This window comes from Typopeltis vanoorti, chromosome 7 (assembly GCF_054136105.1).
Source record: "Typopeltis vanoorti isolate ZY-2024b chromosome 7, IOZ_Tvanoo_1.0, whole genome shotgun sequence".
Taxonomy (NCBI): domain Eukaryota; kingdom Metazoa; phylum Arthropoda; class Arachnida; order Uropygi; family Thelyphonidae; genus Typopeltis; species Typopeltis vanoorti.
Window position 1 is genome coordinate 125,990,713 of NC_143555.1, and position 26,624 is coordinate 126,017,336.

The 26,624-nt window shown below is 35.1% G+C and overlaps 1 protein-coding gene across 1 annotated transcript in view; it reads right to left on the minus strand.

Annotated features, from left to right (window-relative positions):
* Rab3GAP1 (RAB3 GTPase activating protein subunit 1) overlaps window positions 1–26,624 on the minus strand; it is a 584,727-nt gene that overhangs the window by 532,334 nt on the left and 25,769 nt on the right. The window contains exons 3-4 of the mRNA XM_090395461.1: window positions 11,804–11,879; window positions 6,372–6,519 (exon numbers count right to left, since the gene is read on the minus strand). Of these exons, the coding sequence (XP_090251587.1) occupies window positions 6,372–6,519; window positions 11,804–11,879 (224 nt within the window). The remainder of the gene's footprint in view (window positions 1–6,371; window positions 6,520–11,803; window positions 11,880–26,624) is intronic.

Genomic DNA, 26,624 nt, shown 5'->3' on the forward strand with positions numbered 1-26,624 from the left:
TTTATTTTAACAAGGAAGTGGTCACTGCTTATTTCATATCCTCTGTGAACTCTAACATCTAGTGAAAATTTCGATGTCTTTTCATTTAGTATAAAGTAATCTAATATTGATTTCCATCCTCTTGCTGTCTATGTATATTTATCTATGTCTTTATGTTTATAGAAGGAATTCATTATTTTTAGGTTATTATAAACTACAAAGTCAATCAATTTTTTACCGTTCCTGTTTAGAGTATGTTCTCCATGTATTCCAATATTATTATTAGTTTCCGTGTTTCCAATTCTTGCATTTAAGTCTCCTGCTAATATTACGTAATCATTTTTATTTATTTTATTATATATGTTTTGTAGCTGATTATAAAAATCAATATTATCTTGTCCTCTTCCCTCTTCTGGGGCATATAAACCAATTATTGTTAAATAGCCTCTATCTATTTTTATTCTAGCTTCTATTATTCTTTCATTCCATAATTTATAATGTTTTAACTGTTTTGAAAGGGAGTTATGAATCCAAATCATGACTCCTGTTTGTGCTCTTTGGTCTCTGTCAACTTCACTGTATATCACATTAAAATTTTCAGTTCTCATGGTTCCTTTTAATTTCTTTTTTGTTTCAGTGATTACTGCTATTTTAAAATTTCTTTCATTTAATAATTTGTCTAATTCTATTTCTTTATATGCTATTCCTCTTACATTCCAGCTTGCTATGTGTATTATATTTTGTCGTTTCCATTTTTGTTTTACCTTTTCCATTCCAGGGTCATTTCCTATAGATTCAATCCGATCATCTTTTTCTGTCAGCTTACTAGTAGAATTATTTGTCATTATTACTAGTGCATTTGTCTATTATAATTTACTTTGTAATCAAACAAAAAATCCTTCTATAATTATTTCAGATCCAAAACATTTTAATAATACAGTTTTACACCATTTTTCTAATTGTATATGGGAAAACATATGACATCTGCATTGATTTAAACTCAGTATCTTAATTTGATTTTGATATATGCTTTTGATCTTAGTATCTGGTTGCATCAGGCAAGTACATGTCAGTTGTTTAGATAATGAATGCTAATATCGTCTATAATATTTCTTTTTCCTACTGTTAAATTATACTCAGCAATTTTATACCTTTCCTCAGGAATTAGAATTTACCGCTGCACCATTAACTTCAAATAGGCAATATCCAGGGGAAAGCCTACACTTCGATCTGGTGCTTGCCTGGTTTAGCAAGTTTTGTTGCAGTACATCTGGACCTCCAAATGTACTGCAACAAGGCAGGACTTCTTGATGTCCTTGACATAGCATATACCAATACCAAATAAATGTCACAGATAACCTTACCTTCAACCGTAACCCTGTTTTATCCCCACTGTCATTGCTATAGTGCGATGCACTAACTCCAACTGACTCCCATCAGATGAGATTAAAAATCTCAGCCAAGAAAAGAGCAGAGCCTGGCACCAATACCACATCATGCTAATCAGTGGTGGCATTCAAATAATTTAACAACTGGTTCGCTGCCCTAATAACCGTTTCAAGTATAAAAAATGATATACCGAAAGGTAGTTTGTTATTTCATACAGTTAATACTTAAATAAGAACAATAAAAGAGGTACACAAAACTAGATTATGTTATAAGAAAGAGTTTTAAAATATTAATGAAAAAATATTAAATAATACCTGACAAAAAACAATAAAACTGTTATTTAAGATATTTCCATATTGCTTCTTGACTGGCGTCCTCACTTGCAATTTTCTTCACTTTTATCTGAGCATCATCGGCTGTGTGATTTATCCTTAACCTTCTCTTCACTGTAGGAGTAGGATCCCATTCCTTTAGAGGTAGGCCAATTAGACTAATAGTCATTGTGTTTGATATATTAGAAACAGTTAGGCGACTTCTCTTCTCTGAACATATTATGTTCATCTTTGAAAAACCCCTTTCCACTTCTACTGAACTTGCAGCAATTGTTCTGACAATATTTTTAGCTCTTTGAACACTTTCAGGAATTATAATTCTGGGAATTTTTTAAAATATTTTCCAAGAAATCTCGATAATCATTAATATCAATTTCGTAATTAAAAATGTCATTAAATACGAGCAATTGTTCTTCAGCTGCTTTCCATGGAACTAGTACTTCTTCAATATTCCAGTAATCTGGTTCCAAAAAATTGAGAAATTGTAATTTATTCCTATCTTGAAATTGGCTACAACCTTACTTTTAAATGTTCACAATCCATTAGTCTTTTTTCGAATTCGTTATGATGTTTTCTAAAAGTCTTTCCTGAAGAAACCCGAGAAATCGATGATTTTCTACAAATTTTATATTTATGAAGGTTTCTAAAGTAATTAATTCATCAACTTTTTTTTTCATACAAACCCTTTTCCTTTCCAAGCATTTGAAATGCTTTAATAGATCTTATCACGTGTTTTTCAGCCTTTATTATGTCTATATTTCTTGCTTGCAGCGCATTTGAAAGAAGAGAAATTTTGTTTAAAATATCAATCATCAATGCCAAATCAGTTATAAAATATATATTTTCCTAAGTACTTTTTATTTGAATAAAAATAGTGATGCAGCACTGGATACAAACGCGAGGGAATAAAAATGTAGTATTTCATCAAAGGTATAACGAGTTTTATGAAATGAATAAATAAATATTACAAGCATAGTTCCGTCTAATTTTTTTTCACCTATGGACAGAATGAACATTACTACGGGAGCTTAGAATATGCTGTTGCACAGATGAACGTTAAAAAAGAGTAAGGTATGTAAATTTGTGATTTCTACATTGGAAATCTTAAAGAGTTCTCTTTAAGATAACCTTAAAAAGAACCTGATTACAAGTGCCATTTTAACAACCGGTTCGCTGAACTCAACAAAAAATTAGGTATCAGTTCTGTCGAACCGGTGCGAACTGGCTGAATCCCACCACTGATGCTAATCCAGGAATCAACAAGCACTGAACAGGGCTACAAACAAAGTTTGAAATGAGCTTAGAAACTTTATGTATCGAAAGCCTTAGGTGGTGTTGATTATTCATATTAGCGCTTTGTGGTATAAACAATACCAAGAGATGAAAAATACATTAATTCATTGAACTTAATAATATTTCACTAGTTTTCTACTTAGCATCATCAGACCACAAATTATAGCATACAAACACTATGCTAAAACATTAGAAAAATTCAATTTGTAACTGACACAGAACTAATTTGAAACTAGAGAAATCAACAGTGGGAGATGAGAAACGTCAGCCCTTAGCCACAGAACACCAGATGCTCCGGAAGATGATGAAATCTCTACACCAGATAATAAACCCCTCTCACTAGTCCATCCATGGTATATATGCTCTGGTTTACAGTGATGTAAACAAGGTCAAAGCTTTTGCTGACAGACTAGAGAAGCAGCATAGTCCAGAGTACACCCACACAGATCAAGATTTTATCAGTGAAGTGCATATCCAGTATGTCATATGCTAAAATGCTCAGAATATAAAATCCCCATGAACCAACATTCTCTGTCAAGTTACATGAAGTTATTACCAAACTTAATAGGATGATCATTTATGGTTTTAATGGAAAAAGGATAGCAAAGGTCATACTGCACCATATATATAGTGCAGTATATATCAAAGGTTATATATCAAAGGTAAGACAATCACAAATATCCATACCCACAGCAGGATACAAACCTGCACCCTGTTGGTTGGAGAGCGAGTGTGCTAACCACTCAGCCAACTAAGCCAGCACTTAACAGGAATGCACTGATGATGCCTGTCGCATAAGGCCATAATGCACACTGTTGCTATTATTAAAATTATAATGAAATTGCAATGTAACATTATGATTTTATTACTTTCCCACCATGTTGAAAAGCAGCTAACATAATCTTTAGCCCAAAACTAGAAAAAGCAGCATAATCCCTCCAAACTATTGTACAATCAGCCTAAAAAGTCACAAAAGAATTAAATGTCATCTCAGTGAGCAATCTGGATTCCAGGAGAACCACTTCAGTGTACAACAAATTGAAGCAGCATACAGGTAGAATCTTCATGGAAGTTGGAAAACATTCAAAATAATATGGCAAATATGGTCTTTTCTGATGTTGCCAAGCATTTGACAAAATATGGCACAATGGGTTTCTTTTTAAACTCCTATGGGCCAAATTCCCACTAAGGCTGGTCAAACTTACCCATCTCAGCAATAACAAACTCTGAGTGAATGTTGCAAGGAATCAGATTGTCTGAATGTTAAATCATAGCAGGTACCCTCCGAGACTCCCAACTCTGCTCTTCACCATTTATGTGACTGACATCCCATGCACAGATGCCACCACTAAGGTCCTACATGTAAATGATTCTGCAATAATGGTACACTCCCTCCAATCTAGATTAACAACTGAAAAACTGCGAAACAAAATCTCAGAACTAGAAAATAGTTCAAAAAGTGTGAATTGATATCATTGCAGACAAGAGCACTGCAATTCTATTCACAAGAAAATGAGTATTCCCAGAGAGCAAAGTGGTCATGTTGCTTCATAATCCATGTCAAATAGGTCAAACAGGACAACTATACCCATTACTCAACAGATAAAGCCAGCTAAGCAGGGAACTTAAACTACTCATATACAATAAACTGATTAGGCTATTCCTGATGTATTACTCACAAGCTTAGACAGTGGATTCAAACATGATCAAACTACAGACAAATTAGAAAAATGCTTATGAATAATGTTCATTGCTGTGGTTCATAAGAAATGTAAAGCTTCAGTGAGAAACCAGTATCTCCAAGATCAAAATTCCTAAGCAAAAGAGCTGCAAAATCCTTTGCAAATGTCACCACCCACCCTAACTCATTAATCTGCCAATCAAAAGACTACAGTGAACATGATACTATAAGACATGAGCATCCCAAAATCACACTGAACAGTAAAAACTTACTGCCAAGACCCACAATGGGTGAGCAAGACTCGATAATATCCCATTTCCATTATGATATACCAACTAGCAGTAGACTACAAAGAACACAAATATCTTTGACATAACATAACTATCCCAAAAAAAAAAAAAAAAAAAGCCTTATTGGCAATAGCACATAATGGTGTTCAATAATTATCCTGTACCCAACACTTTCTTTTGCAGAGGAAAAAGGAACCACAAGTCAAATCAGTTCATGCACCAAAACAATAAACAGTTAATCTCAGTATCTTCCTAGGTCTAGCTCCCACTGAAAAGATCTCAATAAGTCAAAACTAGTCTGTGTAGTGAAGAGTAATGTACTGCATAGCAATATACACATCTAAAAGGAAGTGTGCTATGCATTATGGGGTACTAAGGCAATTGATATATACAGTATACCTTATATACATAATCTTCTTGACAATGCTACTTAGCCTTGTCAAGAAGATTATACTTTGGTAAAGGATTAAAAGAATATATTTCTTGTCTATTATAACCTAGGTATCCTGAGTAATCTCAATATCAGTATCTTTCCCAGTAAGGGAAACCTTTTTTTTTTTCTCACAAAGAGCAAATGCACTGTCAAAGTGAGAGCAGATGAAATGCAAATATGCTGAATATAATTAAGGAGACAGAGCCAAAAAGAGAATCCAAGTTGATGTCTCCTAATAAATCCTAATACTCCATACAAGATTGTTAAAAATGACAAACTAATGAGATAACCTAGTCAAGGTCTCATCAATGTCATGCTAAAGAAAATTCATTATAGAAATCTTCCACTATAACAAAGTGCTGTGGTCTCTGCAAGTTTCCTTTAATAAGAACTGACTATTTTCAGCTATGCAACTAAGTCATGAAAGACACAGTCCCTACTTATGATCAGGATTATGATAGCATAATCCTAGGTAAAAATTTATAAAGCACTACAGCCAGAAAAATTAGCCTGGCAACATTAAAGTAATGCTGGGCAAACTAGAAGTAACAAATGAACAATATTTTCTGTTTGCCTTAAAAAGAAAGTTCCTGATAAAACTATTTGCTTATTTGTGTTTCATCTACTGACAAAGCAACTTCTGAATAAACATTCTTCAATGAATATTTTGACTTCACAGAGCCTAAAATGACACTGAAAGATTCTCTTCAGAATATTTTAACTGGCATTAGGTGTGGGTGCAATGTAATATGATATAACTTGCTAGCTAGTGTAAAATTTAAAGATCATATTTTTAAATAAATACTGAGTAAAAACTTATATAAGATGCTAAAATAAAGACTAACTTTTAAAATAGGATTAATAAGAATTTGACAAACATAAACAAGAAGGGCATAATTTAAAAAAAAACTGAAATATTACACTACAGTTGAAAATATATCAATATGTAAATGAAAGTGTCAAAATGTTTTTACCTTCCTCTTCATCTTCTTCTTCTTCATTGGGAAATTTTTCTTCACTTGTTAAATCTTGAATCAAATAATGATGAGTTATTTTAAAACAAAATGTTGAAAATCTAATGTCTTCGCTGTTTTCTGTCCAGTTTCCGCTAGACAACTCTCCCTATAAAGAATCAAAATGATAAAAATATTAGTTAACACTCAACAATAAGATCTTGCGAAATTCAAATCTAAAGAATTATTACACTACAATTATTATTATTATGGGCTACTCTGATGAGTCCTTAGACTCATCAACGGAGACCCTAAACATGCCAAGCACTATCTAACATTTGCGCAATGTCTATCATACTTTGCTTTGAACTCATACACAGTTATAGCACCCACAACACACGCTGGCAACCTATTCCACTCATTCACCATTCTCCAAGCAAAAAACCTAGTTCTAACAACCTTGCTAACTACACTCTTACTCAGTTTCCAAGGATGCCTCCCTAGTTCTCCCACCACCAAACCTGTTCTGAAAAAATTTCCTCACAATTAATCTTGTAAAAACCTTTCAGTACTTTATATGTTTCAATCATATAACCCCTTTTCTGCCTATCAACCAGTTTCTGTAGCCTACAAATCTTCAACCTGTTCTCATAAGGTTCATTCTACAGATCTAATACCATCTTCATCGCTCGCCTCTGGATCATCTCCACCTCTTCCTCTTTGCCAAGAAACCCTGGTGTGCAGATCTGCACACAGTAGTCAACATGTGGGTCTTAATCAAGGCTCTATAAATAGGAACAATAACCTGCATGTCTCTGCTCATTAAAGTATTCTTCAGTAATCAAGTAATCTGATGAGCTGTTTTAGACTTTAAGATATCCTCATCATCATGAAAACCTGGCTACCAAATTTGTGCACAATAATCCATATGAAGCCTGAGGAAGGACTTATATAGTGGCATCATAACCTCTTTATTTCTGAATGTCAGGGTTCTCTGCATCATTGCCATTATCCAATGTGACATCTTCACAACTTGTGCAATGTGGCTCCTGAATTTCAGGCCCTTGTCCACCACCACTCCCAGATCTCTCTCATCTCTTCTACCTCCTTTAAAGTTTCACCACTAAGTGTATACTTTGCATCCTATCATTCCTTACCAAATTTCAAAACCTTACACTTTACAACATTGAAGTGACAGTTCCACTTATCTGCTCATTCATGCCATCTATTCAAGTCCTCCTGTAAGGCCACATTTTATTTTCAGCCCAACAAGCACATGATGGATGATACATAGATGGAGTCGATTTAACGCATACACTCTACTGTTTCTTTATTCAAATTTCTTATTGTTGTTCACTGTTCACACTAATGATGTTTTACAATATGTAAGACGAAATATCTGTATAAGAAATTCATTTTTATTGTGGTACACATGTGATTCTATAGTTATGGATACTCTACAGGTCTCATTATACAAGAAAATGGTTCCATTTTCATATAAAAAAAAATGATTGCATCAATCCTATAAAACCCCTTTAACTTGTATGTTTTTATCATATCTCTTCCACCCACCTATCAAAAAATTTCTGCCACCTACAAATCCTTAATCCCTGTCTCATAGCGAACATTTCACTGACCACTCACCATCTTGATCACTTGCTTATGGATCCTCTTCACCTCTTTCTTATCTCTAAGAAACCCAGGTGATAGATCTGTGCACATTAATCCAGATATCAAAGCCTTATAAAGAGAATGATAACGCTGCTATTTCTGCTTGTGAACATGTTCTGCAATAATCAAGCAATCTTATAAGCTGTTCTGGCCACTTTTGCAATTTGTCCTTCGATCTTCAACTTGCTATCCACCAACACTCCCAAATTTCTAGCATCAATTTCTCAATCATAGCTTTGGTGTATTCCATTCATTCACTACACAATGGTAATCTTTTCATCCCAAAACCGAACTTTGCACTTTTCCACATTAATCTAGGATCCATCGTCCTTCCCTTATGCCATTAAATAAATTTTCAAAGTAGGAAATTTTCCAAGCATTCAGAATATCTTTATCTTCAGTTTTTATATCTATTTTATCATTGCTGACACCTTTAGTAGTACTCTTTCCTCCCTATCTGGTTTTTTTTTTTTTAGCAACCTCCAAAATGTTTCATGCCATCATGTTATTTATCTTCTAAATTGTTTTAAAAAATCGTCATATAGCTGCTTTTACATCTATCTTAGTTTTTTTATGCATATTTTTCCAAATTTTGTAAGAGCACATGCTGACTTACTAGCTAGGAACTTTAAAATGTTTTTTTTTCCCTTTTCACTAACTGTTTCCTGAACATCATGTGCATGCCATGAAGTTTTTATTTATTTATTTTTGGATGCAGATAGCTTCAACATGTTTCTGCAGCACAGTTTGCCAATCAACCTCTTTACATTCATGTTTTTGAACATATTTGCTTATGCAAGTAAAACTGAGAAGAGCCTAAGAAAAACTGGAAGAAAAATATGGTGAAGGACAGGCTTGTCCCAGGCCAAACAGGGGCTGCCAGAATCAGATTTTCACTTTAAGGCAAATAGTTGAAAAATCATGAAAATATAACAAGGATTTGTATTTAAGTTTTGTAGATCATCAAAAGGCATATAACAATATGCCAAAGAAAAGTTATTCAAAATGCTACAATTATAAGGTGTAAATGGGACATAAATAGAACAATATATAGAGTTTTATAAAAGTTGTAAATCAGTAGTTAGAATTCAGGAATGTAGAGGAAGATGGTTTGATATAAAATTACAAGGGATCATATTACCTCGAATGTATTCATCACATATATGGATCAGATTATGAAGGAAGAAAATTACATTAGACTTATCTAAATAATATCTAAATTGTATATCATAAATTGTAAATTATATCTAAATTGGAGATATTAATCTTATGCTTATGTGTCTGGCGAATACCACATGCAACATTTTTAAGAAATTATTCTTTAATTACTAGTTTCATACACAATTTTCACGTACTTCCTCAGATTGAAAAATAAAGTGAAAAAAAAATAGATATATAGAGAAAGATTTCTAAATTCACAATTGTTATTATTCAATAAAACTTGAACTAGATATTTAAAATCATAGCGAAATCTCAGACATGGCTCATTGTTGCAATGTGCTATATAAGTTCTCTCATAGCCTAATTCATTAATATGCAACAACAAGAGAACTACAAAAGTGTTGTTTTTCTTTACTTTACTTTACATTAAAGATGTTACAGATAAAATAGCAAAAGTTTTAAAATAATACAGCTTAAAAGTTGCCTTTTGACTACTACAAAAAATGTCCTTGATGTTAGGATCACTGAAACAACTTCACCCGCCTCTAAAATGACAAGGAGTGCACAAAATCTTCTACACCTGTGGCATTTGCTATGCTGGACAGACCAGTTGATCAGCAGAAATCCATCAAAAAGAACATATCAAGGATGAGAAGAAAAAGCGGGCAAATAAATCAGGACAGCCATTTCACACAACCAAAGAAAAACACCAATTAAACTAGGAACTTCATAAACTGCCATACATATAATTTAACAGTTATGTACATAGATGTAAAGAAGCAAGTGAAATGATGTCATACTCAATGTAATAAAAACCAAGGTCTCATCTTAAATCATCTATGGATAGCATATATAAAAGATCTGCAATATTAATCAATTAAGCAATGAGAACTTATGCAGCACACTGCAACAACAAGCTATGCACTTGACATCTCACTACAATTTTCAACGTCCAGTTCAAGTTTAATTTGAATAACAGTTAATTCAGAAATCTCTATATATACCTTTTTTTTCCCTATTTGTTTTTTAATCTGAAGAAGTACACAAAAATGGTGTACAAAACTAGCAATTAAATAATAATTTCTTAAAAATGTTACACGTGATATTTGCCAGACACATAAGCATAAAAACTTCAAGCCACAGAAATCTTACACATTGCTATTAACTTAGCTCTTTATATCTTAAATAAATCCTATAATAAATCTTAAATAATATCTTAAATAAAAGTAAAAGTCTGAATGGTCTTTTAATTAAACTGAATGACCACTGTAACAAATTTGGCATGGATGTAAGTAATAAAAAGACAAAAACTATGAAAATAGCAGGGAATACTGAAGAAACCAGTTGTATCCTGAATGGAGAACCTATAGAACAAATATAATATTTCAGCTTTTCAGGCACAATTTTAGTGAAGATGGCAAATTAAATATGAAAATATACAATAATCAAATAAGCAAAGATAGTATGGTGGGGAGTCAACAGCATAAATTTGTATGGAATACAAGAGAAATTAGTCAAAATACTAAACTATACACAAGACTGTAGCAATACACAAGACAGTGATCAAACTAATTTTAACTTATAGATCTGAGAGTAATGTAAATTTTTCATGTAGTACTATCATAAGTTACTACACATCTCTTGATGATAAGGAGAGCAGAGAAAAATTACACTACTATATTCCAATAACAGCAATCAAAGAAACACAGTTAAAGCAGTATAGAGATGCACACAGAATAACTACTGAAAGAATTCCTCAAATTCTCCAAAATGGAAGAATTTTTAATAAGAAGTCAGTAGTAATGTCAACTTTGTTAATATACTATCATGGTATCTTGTACACTTCTTGAGTTGAGGGTACACATATGAAGAATTTGATGTTGCTGATAATAAGCTTCAAATTTAATAAAATAAGTTTCAAATTTAAAGCATTTCAAATGAGCTTGACAAAGTTCTTTTTGCAATGAAAATGTTGGTATTAGAATAAATTGACTATAATGAAAGCAGTAGATGTTAATATCACGAATATTTTTTTAGACTGCATACTTATCACACATTGGCAATGTAGATGGGCCAAGGATTAGGGATAACCCAGAAACCCTGATCTAGAAACCAAACAGGATCTTTTTTTCAGGACACTTCAGGCCTCCAATAAATGGACATGTGGTCATATGAGTGATGCAAATCATTTAACACATAAAGACATTCACAAACATACACAACACTATGTAATTCAAACCACCAGCCATGGAAAGTAGAAGTGCTAACCAACCAGACCAACACATTACTGATAAGAGTATACATATCACTTGGTTCAATGTAAAAAAATCTGTATTCCAGTCAGATCTTGAACATGCTCAGTCTTGAAAATATTGGACTAAATCTGGTTTGGATTGAAAATTTTCAATTTGTGCGATTTCTGCTGCAAAGTCATCCATAAATTTCATATCTCATGAGTAATTATACAGACTGTAAATCATTCTTTTATCTTAAAACTTACTTATGCACAACACAGCATGTATATTGTACAAGACAAGGCTTTCTATCAAACATATAAATTAATTATATTGAATTTCATTAACAAAATCATATACTTATAACGTTTTAAAAATATAACATGCTTTATTGAGTGAAGGACCAGGTTTCAACAATGGGAGTTTCCACTCGTGGATTACTTCTTCAATTCGAGCAATAAACCTGAAAAAAAAAACAAAAATAAAAATAATAATAAATATATATATATATATATATACACACACACAGGGTGATTATAATTAAAGTTCACATTTCAAAACACTGTAACAGGGTAAGTACTCAGCAGAGCAATTTAATATTTAACATGATGATGTGGATAATAAAATTTTATATGGAATATGTTCATGGCACTGAGATTTTATTTTACACAAAAACCTATGTCAGTTCTAAAAGTTGCACTAGGGCAATGCATGCTGCTGCAATACCATAGTGGGTAATTCAGAATGTCACAAAATGTAGGATACATACACTGTGTTGTGTAGTTACACAACATGTTTGATATGCTATCCTCCACTGTCAGCAATGTGCTGAAATCACAAAATCGCATGCTCAACCACAGAACATAGAATTTCACTCAAAATGTTGTGGATATGGCATGTAATGCTGATCTTCAGGTCCACTAAGTTGGCTATGTCCACAATGTCTTTGAGTTTCCCCAGCCAAAAGTTGCAAGGATTCAGATCAGGTGATTCCGCTGGCTACATTATATGAAAAGGCGGCTGATGATTCTATCCTCCGTAAAATGTGTCCAAAGCAACCACTTGACATGGTGGCAATACAAGGAGCGACACCGTTCTTCATAAAAACTGTTGAGTCCAGGCAATGATATGTTGAAGTGTTGGAATCACCTGATTGGCTAAGAGAGAGAGAGAGAGATGCATATCACTAGCCATTAACAGTGCAGGTAATGAGAAACAGCAGGACCAAGCTCCTTGAAAAAGAAAATTCTGATAATGACTTCCACTGTAAAACCACACCAAATCATGACCTTTGGGGAATGAAGCAGAATCTGTTGCATGACATATGGATTTGCAGTTGCACGTATTCATAGCACTGTCCAGACAGAAGTGAGCTTTGTCAGTTCAGAAAATGTTCCATGGCCAGTACTGTCCAGTTCAGTCTGAGCAAGAAACTGCGGGGTAAATGTTTCTTGGGCATCCCGGTCAGGATTAAGCAAATGCTGAACACGGGGAAACTTGTAAGTTTGTCTAAAGACCATAGATATGCTATGCACTGCTGTTTCCTATGATATATGACATCCTTTCTTCCTCTAACGCTATAGCTACTTCCTCCACTATCTGCAGTTCAATGGGGCTTTCATCCTCTGCCACACTTGACATCTAAAGAACCTGTCTCTTCAAATTTCCGGACATTCTGTGTAAACCATTTCCAGTCATAGGACCCATTTTTAATCCTCTAAATGTTCTTAACTTTTGCAATGCTTTCAGGGCACAGCTGTTATTTTGATAAAAAAAACTTCATTAGAAGTGCATGATCCTTCAGTAATGGTGATAATGTGTTTAACATGCTGTCATCCCACAGGCAATGAACTGTTGCATTCTGCGGCAAATGGGAGGATAGCATTTATGGAAATGGCAAATGGGAACATTTGCCATTTCCATAAATGGTACGGGAGCCTGTGTAGCTCAGCAGATGTGGCGTTCGCACACCGCCGCGCTTGGCTGCACGAAGGAAGACTTGGTTTCGAGTCTAGTCGGCGACTAGAGGAAATTTTTCTAAGCCTTTTTTCGACCGGTTCCGGAGTTAGTCGATCTCCGGCACGGGCAAGCAGGTTTTTCCTCCCGGAAACTCGGGTTTTTCATCCTGTAAACTCAAGAAAATCGACCGTAGAACCCACGTTATTTCAGACATTAAATATATTGTGTTAGGGTTAGGCACGACGAGATGGCAGCACATTTGAGCCATCTCTCTTCACTGCGTACCGCTTAATTAGTGATAGCCTTGGGCCATCTGTCTCTGATTGGGTACCAGTGGAGATTGAACTGCCCACTCAGTCTCCAAAAGTTAGATAGGGCTAAATGGCCTCGCCTACTCCCGTATACGGGAATAAAAAGGCGTTAGCTGATTTTTTTTTTTTTTTTTTTTTTTTTTTTATAAATGGTACGGTTGCAGTGTTTCACTGCATACTAGGAGTATCTTACATAATTTACATGTATTGCAGTGCCTTGTATTGGCCTAGTGGCAACTTTTAGAATTAATGTTAGTTTTTGCGCAAAATAAAATTCCATTGCTGCACACATCATCATGCTAAATATTAAATCATTACACTGAGTAGCTACCCTGTTACAGTCTTTTGAAATGTGAACTTTAATTATAATCACCCTGTATGTATGTATGTATTTCAGAAAGACATTAAATATTGCAAAATTGTTGTTCTTTTTTTTAAGGACAAATTTCGTTTCTCATGTGAACTTAAAACAGATTCAACTAGCCTTCTGACAGAAGACAAATAGTATTATTTGCCACCTAGATGGTGGCAAATAGTATTAACTCCACAAATTCATATTTATACCTATATAAATTTTATTACTACCAAATGTGTTAAAGGTCTGTTTTAGTTTTGTACAGAGAAAACTGAATCACTCAAAGGAAAACCACTCTCACCTGAAACTTACTAAATACTAGAAAAAATACCAACAGCAGGTGAACCATATACTGAGTAATCACCACTGTGACCAAATTCATTCATACATATATACATACACACACATTATGAAATTTGCCACATGACACAGGATGGTTTGTGTATATTCACTGAGTTTATCTTCTCCTTTTCATGCATTCTATTGTCCTTTTCAATTTTTATTTATTAACTTTTATTTTGCATATGGCAAGAACAGGTGTTCGATTAACTGACTGGCTTCAGGTTGGAAAGGCAGTTAGACATGGATGCCTACTTTCTCCTCAGCTTTTTAGAATATATGCTGAGGAAAGCATGAGTGTAACACTGGATGAGTTTAAAACAGGAATTAGGATAGGTGGTAGATCGATCAGTAATCTAAGGTATGCTGATGCACAGTGCTCCTTTGTAATGATAAGGTAGAACTATGACAAAGACTTTACAAAGTTAATGAGATCAGTAAGAACAGAGGACTTCAGCTCGATCCTAATAAGACAAAGTTTATGGTTCTCAAAGGAAATATAGACATGGAAGCAGCTGAGAAAAAAGTGTACCATAATGAAGAAAGAATTGAGGAAGTCAACAAATTCGAGTAACTGGGATCCATTATTAATGTAAAGAGTTATTTCAGAAAACATCAGAAGAAGATTAAGAATGCTAAAACAACAGTCAGAGATGTCTAAAATCTGGAAGGATGGATCTATCTCAATGGAACAAAGTTAAGGATTTTGGATGCAGCTGTTTTACCAACAATGACTTGTGGATGTGTGACTTAAACATAAAGAGGTCTGATAGGAAAAGAATAGTTGCTTTTAAGATGTGGTGTCACAAAAGGCTATTGAGTATATCATATACTGAAAGGCACACAAATGGATGAGTGCTAGAAAAGATTGGTAGAACTTTAAGGCTCATTATGAATGTTAAAAGATTGGAAAGATAAACTTCTCAAAATAGTAATAGAAAGTAAAGTTACTGGGAAAAGAGGAAAGGATAGACCCTCAATGAGATGGATGGGTGGGGTGTAGAGTGACTGATCTTCAGAGAGTTGAAGCCTCCAGAAAAGCACAGAACTACCTGGTGAGGACTGGTGTGGCATATTACTAGGCAACAGAGTGACCGTACAGCATCTGATTATTGGAATGCAAATATAGCCATGGGATTGGATGAAATATTGGCTTGCATTTTAAGAGAATGTGCACAGGAACTGACAAAGCCTTTGACAAGGCTGCTTAATTTAAGTCTCAGTTTGGCAAAGTCACAAGAGAGTGGAAAGAGGGCAAATAATAGAATCTCAGGAGTGATGATAAAAGTACTGGAAAAGTTGGTCAAAACGAGAATTCAGGAATTGATGGATAAGAATACTCTATGAGGGACGGCATGGTTCTGTGAAGGGTCGGTCATGCACTGGTAATCTACTAACTTTTTATAATAAAGTAACAGCAGAGTTCGATAAAGGCTACACAATGATACTGTTGGATTTTGAAAAGGCATTTGCGTAACTACGTTATGCACACTGCAACAAATGGGTATGAATACGAAATTCATGACATGGATAAAAGGTGGCTCATGAAACAGATACCAAAAAAGTAGTATATGGAGGAGCAGAATCCAGGAAAAGAGGTGACTAGTGATGTGTCCTGCAGCACACCACCAGTGGACCACTGCTGTTTAATTTGTACATAAATGATATAGGAAATAGTTTGAAGGGAGATGTTCATTTCTTTGTTTATAAAGTAAAATTAGGTATTAATCAAGGTGATATAAAGAACTTGCAGGATTATTTGAACAGACTGACAGTATGGACAAAACATAATTGATGTCAATTTGATGTGGAAAAATGTAAAGTTATGCATTTTAAGAAACAAATACGTGCTTGTACCACACTGAGGGAACTATACTCCAGAAAACTGATGAAGCCAGGAATTTCAAGGTAGTAGTAACAGATAGGGAATTGAAGTTTAGTGGGCATATTACAAAAGTAGCTCACGAGATTACTTGGTTACTGAAGAACACACTAACAAGGAGATAAGGGAGTTATCATTCCTCTTTATAAAGCCTTTATGACCACATCTGGATTACTGTGCTCAGATCTGGTCACCTGGGTTTCTTGGAGATGATGAAGTGGTGAAGCGGATTCAAAGACAAGTGACCAAGACAGTGAATGGTCTATGGAATGCACTCTATGAGGATAGAATGAGTATTTGTGGGTTCCAAAAGTTGGTTGACAGTCAAAACAAAAAAGGGGGGGAGAATAACAGAAACATTTAAGTTGCCTGAAGGATTTTATTGAATTAATACAAAGAAAATATTTCAAGCAGTTGGCTAGAGAGGGCATGACAAAAGGTTATCCTCTTGTCATGCCCCCTGGAAGTTGGATAAAAGTGTGATTAGCAAGGGTGTAAAGACTAGATTTTTCCAATGGAGAGTGGTGAATGAGCAAAATAGGTTGTCTGAGAACAGACAGAACAGAGCACTCACAACTGAGTCAGTTGTGAGTGCTCTGTTCTGTCTGTTAACAGCTTCAAGGAGCAGTATAATAGATGTTGAAAGTTTATTTTTCACTTGGTTAGACTATAATAAATTTAGTTTAATCCTTTATCCAAGTGTGAGCAAACAAAGTTTGCACCTGAAAATATCTTCAGGACTGGGGTAAGGTAGTACAACACCGGGAAACTCGTAGCTAAGGTGGACCAAGATAACATCACTCCTATCTCAGTATCTCCCAAAATGCAAAACACATCTCCTTGCGGATATGTATAATGTTATGCACAGTGGCCCTTCACTTAATGCATAACATTATACATATCCGTAAGGAGATGTGTTTTGCATTATGGGAGATACTGAGATAGGAGTGATGTTATCTTGGTCCACCTTAGCTACGAGTTGCCCGGTGTTGTACTACCTTACTCCAGTCCTGAAGATATTTTCAGGTGCAAACTTTGTTTGCTCACACTTGGATAAATGATTAAACTAAATTTATTACAGTATAATAGATACTGTGTTGATAGCTTGGGTCTCCCACAGTGAGTCTTAGCACTCCATGGAGGTACTCGTGCAATAATAATAACAATAATTATACATTGACAAGTTTGAATTATTGACATTGCAGTACTCACTGTTAACGACATCAACAACAAAGAACTGGAAAAAATTACTAAATATCAAGATCCAGTAATCGAAGTTGGCTGGCTGTGACTTAAACACTCACAAAATCATCCCAATTATTATTGGTGCAATTGCAAAGAAGCTATCCAACTATTTACAAGAATTAAACATGAATAAACTAACCACATATGAGCTACAGAAAAAAAAAAAAAAAAAAAAAAAAAAAACATCATTACTTGGAACAGTCCATATTTTACGATGTTAAATGACAAACTTCGCTTCATAAGTAGAATCTGAACTGCTGTTTATCACTAGTTAAATTGTTGTTTGAATATCTTGTTTTGACTGTTTCAACTGTGTGAATAAAGTCATAATAATAATAACAACAACAACCCATTAGCAAAGGACATTCCACTAATTTTCTACCCTAACAGTAAAACAATTAACTTCTTATATTTGTTATAACTTTCTTCATTATAATTTTTTTTTCTTTTATATGCTCTGTGGTATAACTTGGTTCGGTCAAACACAACAAACTCTTATTTATCTTATATAGGCCCCTGAATATATAACCGTGCGGACTCATATAAGTCCGTGCGGTTAGTCTAGTGGCTGTGTGCTTTGCAACCATATGCCTGGGAAGGAGTGTCCTAGGTTAGATTCCTGTCGGTGACGTGAGGAGCTGAAGGATCTTCCTCAGCTATAGCCAAGCTAGCCGGTCTTGGGTGTGGACAGTAAGGTTTTTTCCTCAGTTTATCCTGGGATTTTTCATCCCGCAAAGCAGGCAAACCGGCCTTGAGAACTCAAAACTACAGGACATAGGATACACCAGGGCGTAGGGCTGACCACTTTATCCTGTGAATGGTTTGAGATCCAATGATTAATAAACACTTGACACAGCAAGGTAAAAGAGGATAAAAGGAAGATGATGATGATGATAGGCCTTGAACTAACTCTAACTTTTAAACTAATCGAATCTCTCTCTATCTCCTGTTGGATAAATTCATCAGATTGCAACTAAACAACCAATTCTCATAACTATCAAAACATAATCCTTCCACAGCCTTAGTTGATTTCCTTTGAACACCCGTGATTTTCTTGATATCCATCACACACCTTATTGGGTAAAGCTGGTAGCCAGGTAGTGACATTGCAGAAACGAATAAACCAGTAGATTATATGGGAATTGTGGTGAATGAAGTGGAGGTGAGTAGTCTATTGCATAACCTCAATGTCAATACATCTGTGGGATTGGATGGTATACCAGCTCGTGTTGTACGAGAAGCAGCTAAAGAATTATCAGTACCCTTGACCATTTTGTTTAATTTGAGTCTCGGGTCTGGGTTAGTCCCGAGCGGGTGGAAAGAGGGGAAAATAGTTCCACTGCATAAAGGTGGTTCCAAGACTGCTGTTGTAAATTACCGACCAATTAGCATATCAGGAATCATTGTCAAGGTCTTAGAGAAATTAGAATACAGGATTGGATAGATGAAAATGAGATATTGTATGGGGGACAACATGGTTTTGTGAAGGGTAGATCATGCCTCAGTAACGTGCCCACGTTTTATAACACAGTGATGGCTGAACTGGATAGGGGTAATGGGTTTACAGTGATACTACTGGACCTTGCCAAGGCCTTTGATAGGATACCACATGGACCCCTAATCAGTAAACTGGAGCAGATGGGGATAGATATAGGGTTGGTGAGATGGATAGGAGGGTGGTTGAAGGAGAGATACCAGAGAGTGGTTTATTCAGGAGTAGAGTCTAAAAGACGTCTTGTGACTAGTGGAGTGCCGCAGGGCTCTGTTCTTGGACCACTGCTTTTCAATTTGTTCATCAATGATATTGGAAAGGATTTGAGAGGAAGTGTTCACTTGTTTGCTGATGATGCAAAGTTGGGTAGAGCAATTGTGAGTGCACAGGATGTCAAAATTTTGCAGGATGATTTGGATAGTTCGGAGGACTGGGCTAAGGAGAACATATGTCAATTTAATGTGGCAAAATGTGGGGTTATGCATTTTGGGGTGAAAATATTAGCAGCAGTATATCACATTGGTGGAACTGTACTCCAGGAGATTGATGAGGCCAGGGATTTGGTAGTGTTGGTGGATAGGGAGTTGAAGTTTAGGGGGCACATTGCAAAAGTGACTAAAACAGCTCACCAAATCACTTGGCTTCTGAAAAATACTTTAACATGCAGAGACAAACAAGTTGTTTTTCCTCTGTATCGAGCCTTGATAATACCCCATCTGGACTTCTGTGCCCAGTTATGGACACCAGGGTTTCTTCGTGATGGGGAGGAAGTGGAGAGGGTCCAGAGACGAGTGACCAAGATGATAGCAGGTCTGTGGAATGAACCTTATGAGAATAGGTTGAGGATTTGTGGGTTGCAGAAATTGGACGATAGGCGAAGGAGGGGTGATATGATTGAGACATTCAAATTACTGAAGGGTTTTTATAAGATTGATCCAGAAGATATTTTTGAAAATATGACTGGTGGTGGGAGGACTAGGGGCCACGCATGGAAGCTGGTCAAGAGCGTGGTTGACAAGAGTGTTACTAAGAGCTAGGTGTTTTACTTGGAAAGTGGTGAATGAGTGGAATAAGCTTCCAGAGTCTGTTGTGGGTGCTACGACCATGAATGAGTTCAAGGCAAGGTATGATAGATACTGTGTGAATGTTGAATAGTTGTTCTTGACATGATGTTAGGGCCTCCCTCGATGAGTCTGTCGACTCCTTGGAGTTTCCCGGAACAATAATAATAATAATAATAATAATAATAATAATCCAATATTGGCCTGACTAAAGATTTGTACAACTAGATCATTACTTCCTTTCTCCTACAAGTGAAGTTTCTTTTAATTATTACTACAATCTGCTGAGCTTTACTAGTTAGATACCAATATGATTTCTGAAATTAAATTCTCTATCGACCAAAATATCCAAATCATTGTATTCATTAACACTTTCTAAAACCTGTTTTTTCTTCAAATATATTCAGTGAATATTATCTTTTTATTGAATCAGATATACACAGTATGGTCAATAAGTTTTAGGACAAAACTTATAAAAAATTAAAAACACATGAGAGAAAGATAAAACATATCTGTTATTCAAAATATAATCCACTGGCATTTATTCAGGCTTTAGTGCAGTCATACAGTTTTCAGAGAGCTGCAGAAAATTCTGCTTGTTCGATTGCCTTTAATACATTGGTTACAACTTTTTGGATGGCTGGAACATCCGTAAATTGATATCCTTTCACCTATAATCAACCCACTTCTGAATCTTAGTCCTCACCAACTTCTCTAACACCTTAACAACAGTCAAAGACACACAGATTGGCCTATAATTTGTAGCCCAAGTCTTATGCCTTCCCCCCTTTATGAAGGAGAACAATTTTCCCTACCTTCCATTTCTCTGGAACTTGTCCTGTTGCAATTCTGCTAAAACTGTCATTAATTCCACAGGGCATTCCCTCAAGACACATGGTGTGCTGTCAAATTTATCCTATTACCTTATTAACATCAAGTTTATCCAGTTCCTCATGTACTTCCTGCTCATTCACCATCAGTCCTCTGCCGCACGCCTGCAATCCAGCTTCTCCTAATGTTGCCTTAATCGACGCACAAAATCAGTTTTATTCTTGTTAAACTGCTCCAAGCACTGTTCAGAGATTTTCATGCGCATGCATTTTTGATCTGCTATGAGCAAGCGTGGCACCCATCTTGCGCAAAACTTTTTCATTTGCAATTCTTCATGCAAAATATATCCTACACGTTCTTTTGAAATGCCTATAGTCTCAGGAATTCCATGCACTTTGACTCGCTGGTCATCCAGTACCATATCATGCATTCGATCAATGATTTCTGGTGGTGTTACACTTTTTGGATGGCCTTCATGTGGATTATCTTCAAGGCTGTGGTGCGGCCACATTTAAACTCAGCTGCCCATTTCTTAATTGTCGAAAACGAAGGAGAAGAGTGCCCATAAACTTTTGTGAACTTCGAATGAATTTCTTTTGCCGTTAAACCTTCTTTTACAAAGAATTTTATAACTGCACGATACTCAATTTTATCCATTTCAAGGGATACAGACAACACTTTAGCTTCAGACAGCTATATAAAACAAACTGCTTGATAGAATGACCTGCAATTTCACATGGATGCTTATGACAGATGTACCAACTTAGAAAAAAAATCTCTTGCTGATAGTGTTGTCATTTATGGTAGAGGCCGAGAACTTTTCAGACCACCCTCGTACTTCATTCTATTCACTTCTATATCACACCCTACTGCCTCAAAACCATTGCCACTATCCCCCCCCCCCCACTTGCATCTCTACCTTGTATGAACATAACTCTTTTTCTATCATCAATAGCACTCCAAATCCCTTTTTATCCTTTCTATTTTCACATCATACCATACCCTTCATCATACTCTTCCACCTCAATTATTGTCAGGATGTCATCCTTATCCAACCATGTCTCACTTATTCCAACAATTTTTGAGTGAATGACCTCAATCAATGTAATTATTTCCCTTCTTTCTGATACTTCTAGCATTTGTATACAAACATTACAGATCATCCTGGATTTATGATAAGTTTCACTGATATCACTAACCTGTGACTTCTCCCATACCTTCCTTGAGCCATATCCTTTTCTTCTTATTCATCACAGAACCTTCTTCAAATCCAAATGTTCTCAATACACACTAGACTATCCCATACCCTTCTTGTCTACATATACATTCACTTCCTTTTCAAGCATTAACCTTTCTCATGTTGTGTTCTCCTGTCTACTATGTCTCCCCATTTCTCTGTTTGTCTTGCAAACTTGTTTCTCCATTCATATGCACCACTTCAGTCTCTCCTTCCTTACTCTCCTACTCTTTCACATCACTTCTTACTTGCTCAGATTCATTCCTTGACTCATTACTCTCCCTTCCAGCAGTAGTCTCTCCTTTATCTTCACACATGTCTGCTAACATATCATTCATAATCCTTGCTCTCCACCTCATCTCATCATATCTAGGCAACACAATGACTACCTTTCCTATTACATTATTATCTTTTATCCTTGTCAACAACCTCCTGATATCCAAACTTACATTCTCCTTGTTTCCAGTCAAGTCATCTGCTCCTACTACAACTTTGCTCGCTTACTACTCATATCCAGTGCTGCAATCACTCTATTCATTTTATCTCCCAGAAAACAAGCCTTGTGCATCTTCTCACGTTTACTACACCTCTAATAATTAATCTTTCATACCAACATCATTTGTTCCTATCTTATTCACTCTTCTATATACAACTACAATTCTCTTCACTTCACTCTGCATTAGCTTCATCTCTTGCCTCATCTTCACAATCTTGCGGCATTTTTTGCTACCTACCATTCACTCTTACTATCTTATCATCAATCACACAAGCTTGTTTGCCATCAATCCCATTCACCACCTTACCATTAATTCTCTGTTTTTCAAAACCATTATCACATGCTTTATCATCAATCAAACTCTTTTCCTCGTTATCACTTCCACACACTTTCTGAACATTCACATTTTCTTCCTCAACTACCATTTCAGTGATGATGCCATGTTCTCTACTCATATTTAAACAAGCCTTGTGGCCAATCAGAATATCGCACTTCCTAAATACCACACTCACTCCTTTCTCTTATTCGGCCTCTCCACATAAACACCCATGGCATCTTTCCACACATACATATAAATTTACAGAACCATACTAATTTTGAAAAATCCACACCATTCACATTATTGGTCTTTCATGCTGACCTATGCAACGACCTACCTTTGTAAGAAAATGAAGCAGTTAATAAAACTAGCAAAACAAAATGCACAAGAAGACTCTGGTAAGAACACAGAAAATAAATATAAGGAAGATGGCAAAATATTCTACAGGCTATTTGAAAAACCTCAGAAATGGAGGTGGAGTAGAGCACTGTGTAAAAATAGTCAGAATTTAAAATTATGAATATTTTTACAAATTGTTAAATTAGTACATTATTAGTTTTCGTTTCATAACACATATTGTCAGCACTTGCAATGCCCGTTATTGATGATATTTTGTCAAAGTGAAATGTAAAGTATTTCAAAAATTTATGTACTTACTGGAGTTGAATAGTTGTATTACTTTCAGAATTTTTATTGTAGTTTAAAATTATTTAGTGTTGTGTTTTACAAAGACGTTCTCGTTACTCTAATGAAGTCAACGTGTCAGCCATGATACCTAACTTTTTGCTTGCCACTTTCACGGAGTGCGCATGCTCCGAGGAGTTTGATGAGTGATTGACAGCTAACAAGGAGAGCATTCGGTATCAAGGTAATGGGGGAAAACAAGAGAGAGCTAATGGAAGAACGCAGACGGAGAAATTTTGTTCTTAGGAAATTAAGTTTTTATTGACATTCGGAGGAATATTAATGGAAAATTCTGAAAAGGAATTGTAGAACTGCGAGTCTTTAAAGTGGAGGAGTTAAGACTGCCAATAAGTATTGGTAAATAAAAGAAGATATTGCAATTGACGTTCTAAAGGAATGTTTGAAGAAATGCTGATTGGAAATTCTCATCTGTCTTAAGGATGCCAGATCTATTTGTTATTTCTACTGGAAAAGGGCAACAAAATTAGCAACTTAGATATGTTGTTTATAAAGTAGTAGAAGAAACTTTTTTTTCTGCCGGTACAAGAATTAGTAAATTGTGCGTCCAATGGAACTGCAAGAGGTAAAAAATATTTATACTTCAGTGAGACAGAAAGAACAATATTGTGTGCTATGTAGAGGAAATAAAAAATCCTGTGGAAAGGAAGAAGAAATTTTATATCTTCGGAAAAAGACCTTAGCTAAGAAACTAACTATGAACATTTTGTTATTGTGTAAACAAGGTGTCTTTAGTCTGGTAGACATGATTAAGTATATGCTAAACAAACCAGTCATAGAATGAATGATCTCTAAAATGTAGGTTTATTTTAGAAGGCCTTGGATCCAGTTAATTTTGTAATTAGTTATGTAATTTTATTTGAAGTGTATATATTGTTTTAATTTTATTAAATGTGTATATTTTTGTATTTTGTCTTGAGTCAGTGATTTTCCAGATTCTAGAAGAAACAGTTAAAAGTCATTGCACCAATCGGAATTGAACCCTTGTGTAATAATAAACACTCAGAATTAGAAATTATCATTATAGAGATAATCTCATAACAAATGGAGATTATTAATCCCTTCTCTAAACAAATGGCTACAGAGATTAATCTTCTCTAAACAACTGTTAAAGGAATCAAAGATGATAAAGTGATGAAAACTGAAGCTAAGAATATTCTAGATGTCCAAACTATTACTTTGAAAAGCAGTTAATGAAAAGAAACAGTGACAGAAAATATTCAAGAGGAATGGAAAACAGTGGTAGAAAATATTCAAGAGGAATGGAGACGGGAGTAGCAATACTTGAGGTAGAAAAGCCTGAAATGTGAAAAGGCAACTGGAGTAGATGGTATTCAACTGTAAATGCTCCAAGATGAAGGTATAAAAGTTATGGAATGGCTACACTCCATAATTCAGAGGGCCTAGTCAGAATGGCAAATTCCAGATGATTGAAGAAGGGATCTCTTAGTATCCATCTATAAAAAATGAATAAAGCTGAATGTGAGAATTATAGAGCAAATAGTCTAATAACTGTTCCCAGTAAGAGTTATGCAAGCATAACTTTTACTAGGAACGGTTATTTTTCTAAGTGTGAAAGAGAAACCTGGAGAGCAACAGGCTGGATTCAAGCCAAACATAGGGTGTTAGGATCAGATTTTCACTTTAAGACAAATTAGTTGAGAAATCATGGGAATATAATAAGGATCTGTATTTAAGTTTTGAAGAGCTAGAAAAAGAATATGACAAGGTATCAAGAGAAAAGCTGCTTAATACACTACAATTATATAATGCAAATTGGACATTATATCAAGCAATATATAGCCTACATTTGAGTTGTGAGTCAACAGTTAAGGATGTACAGGAAGACAGTGTGATGTTAAAGTAGGTGTAAGACAAGGGTTCACTTTATCTTCATTATTATTTGTCATCTATATGGATTACATTACAAAGGAAAGTAGCATTAAACCACACATCATAGTTGGCGATGTTAATCTCAGAGCTTTTTACTTTATGCAGATAATGTTATCTTCTAAATAAATCCAGTACAAGTACGTAGGACTCGTACTATATTTATTTAGGTAGCAAGTATATAGATTATGTATTGATTTACATTATATCAAGCAATGCAGAGTCTATACTTGAGTTGAAGTCAGCAGTTAAAATTGGTGGAGGTACAGGAAGATGGTTTGAATGTTAAATCAGGTGTGAGACAAGGAAGAACATTATCTTGACTATTATTCATTATCTATATCATTTTCTCAACAGGGAGGGTGATGCTTCCCTCGGGGCAAAATTCGTATTGGTGTGTGTGGAGGGGGGGGGGGCAATAATTAGTTTTTGGTGCCAAAAAATAATAGGAATCATGCCAGCTTGCAATGTAATGCAGCCATAGGAAAGATAATGGACATAGATAACATGAGGAAATATACACCTAATTTTTAAAATAGTGAATACTTCTTCTTTATCACCATGTTTCATATATATATATCATCCAACAGCAATAAGAAAAGCACTACTGGCTTAGCACAATCCTCCTTTAATATAGTGGATTTCTCATTATAAGGTTTAATGGAATAAATACAGTATAAATATAGAAAGTATTTTACCTTGGGTATAATAAATGTTAAAGATACCAAGCTATTTTAAACCTGGTTTTACTCCATTTCCCAAGTAAGCAAACAGACAAACAAGTCAAGTTTGTGCCTGCAAGTGTTGCAAGTCTAGCTGATCCTGCACGTAGTGTAAGACCAAGGCAACTCATGGTAAAAGGAGAATAAGCTCTGATCACTAATCTTAATATTTACCCTTAATGCAAAGCACATCTCCTGGAGGAGATGTATGATGCTCTGTATTAAAGGCAAGGGGCCACAACCCAGACCAGTTTCGACTTTTATTGAGGTCTTATCAGTGGGAGCCAGGCTAGAAATACCAAGATTTTAGTAATACAGAGCTTATAAGTATTTTAATATAATACTAATTTTATTTTATTAATACTAA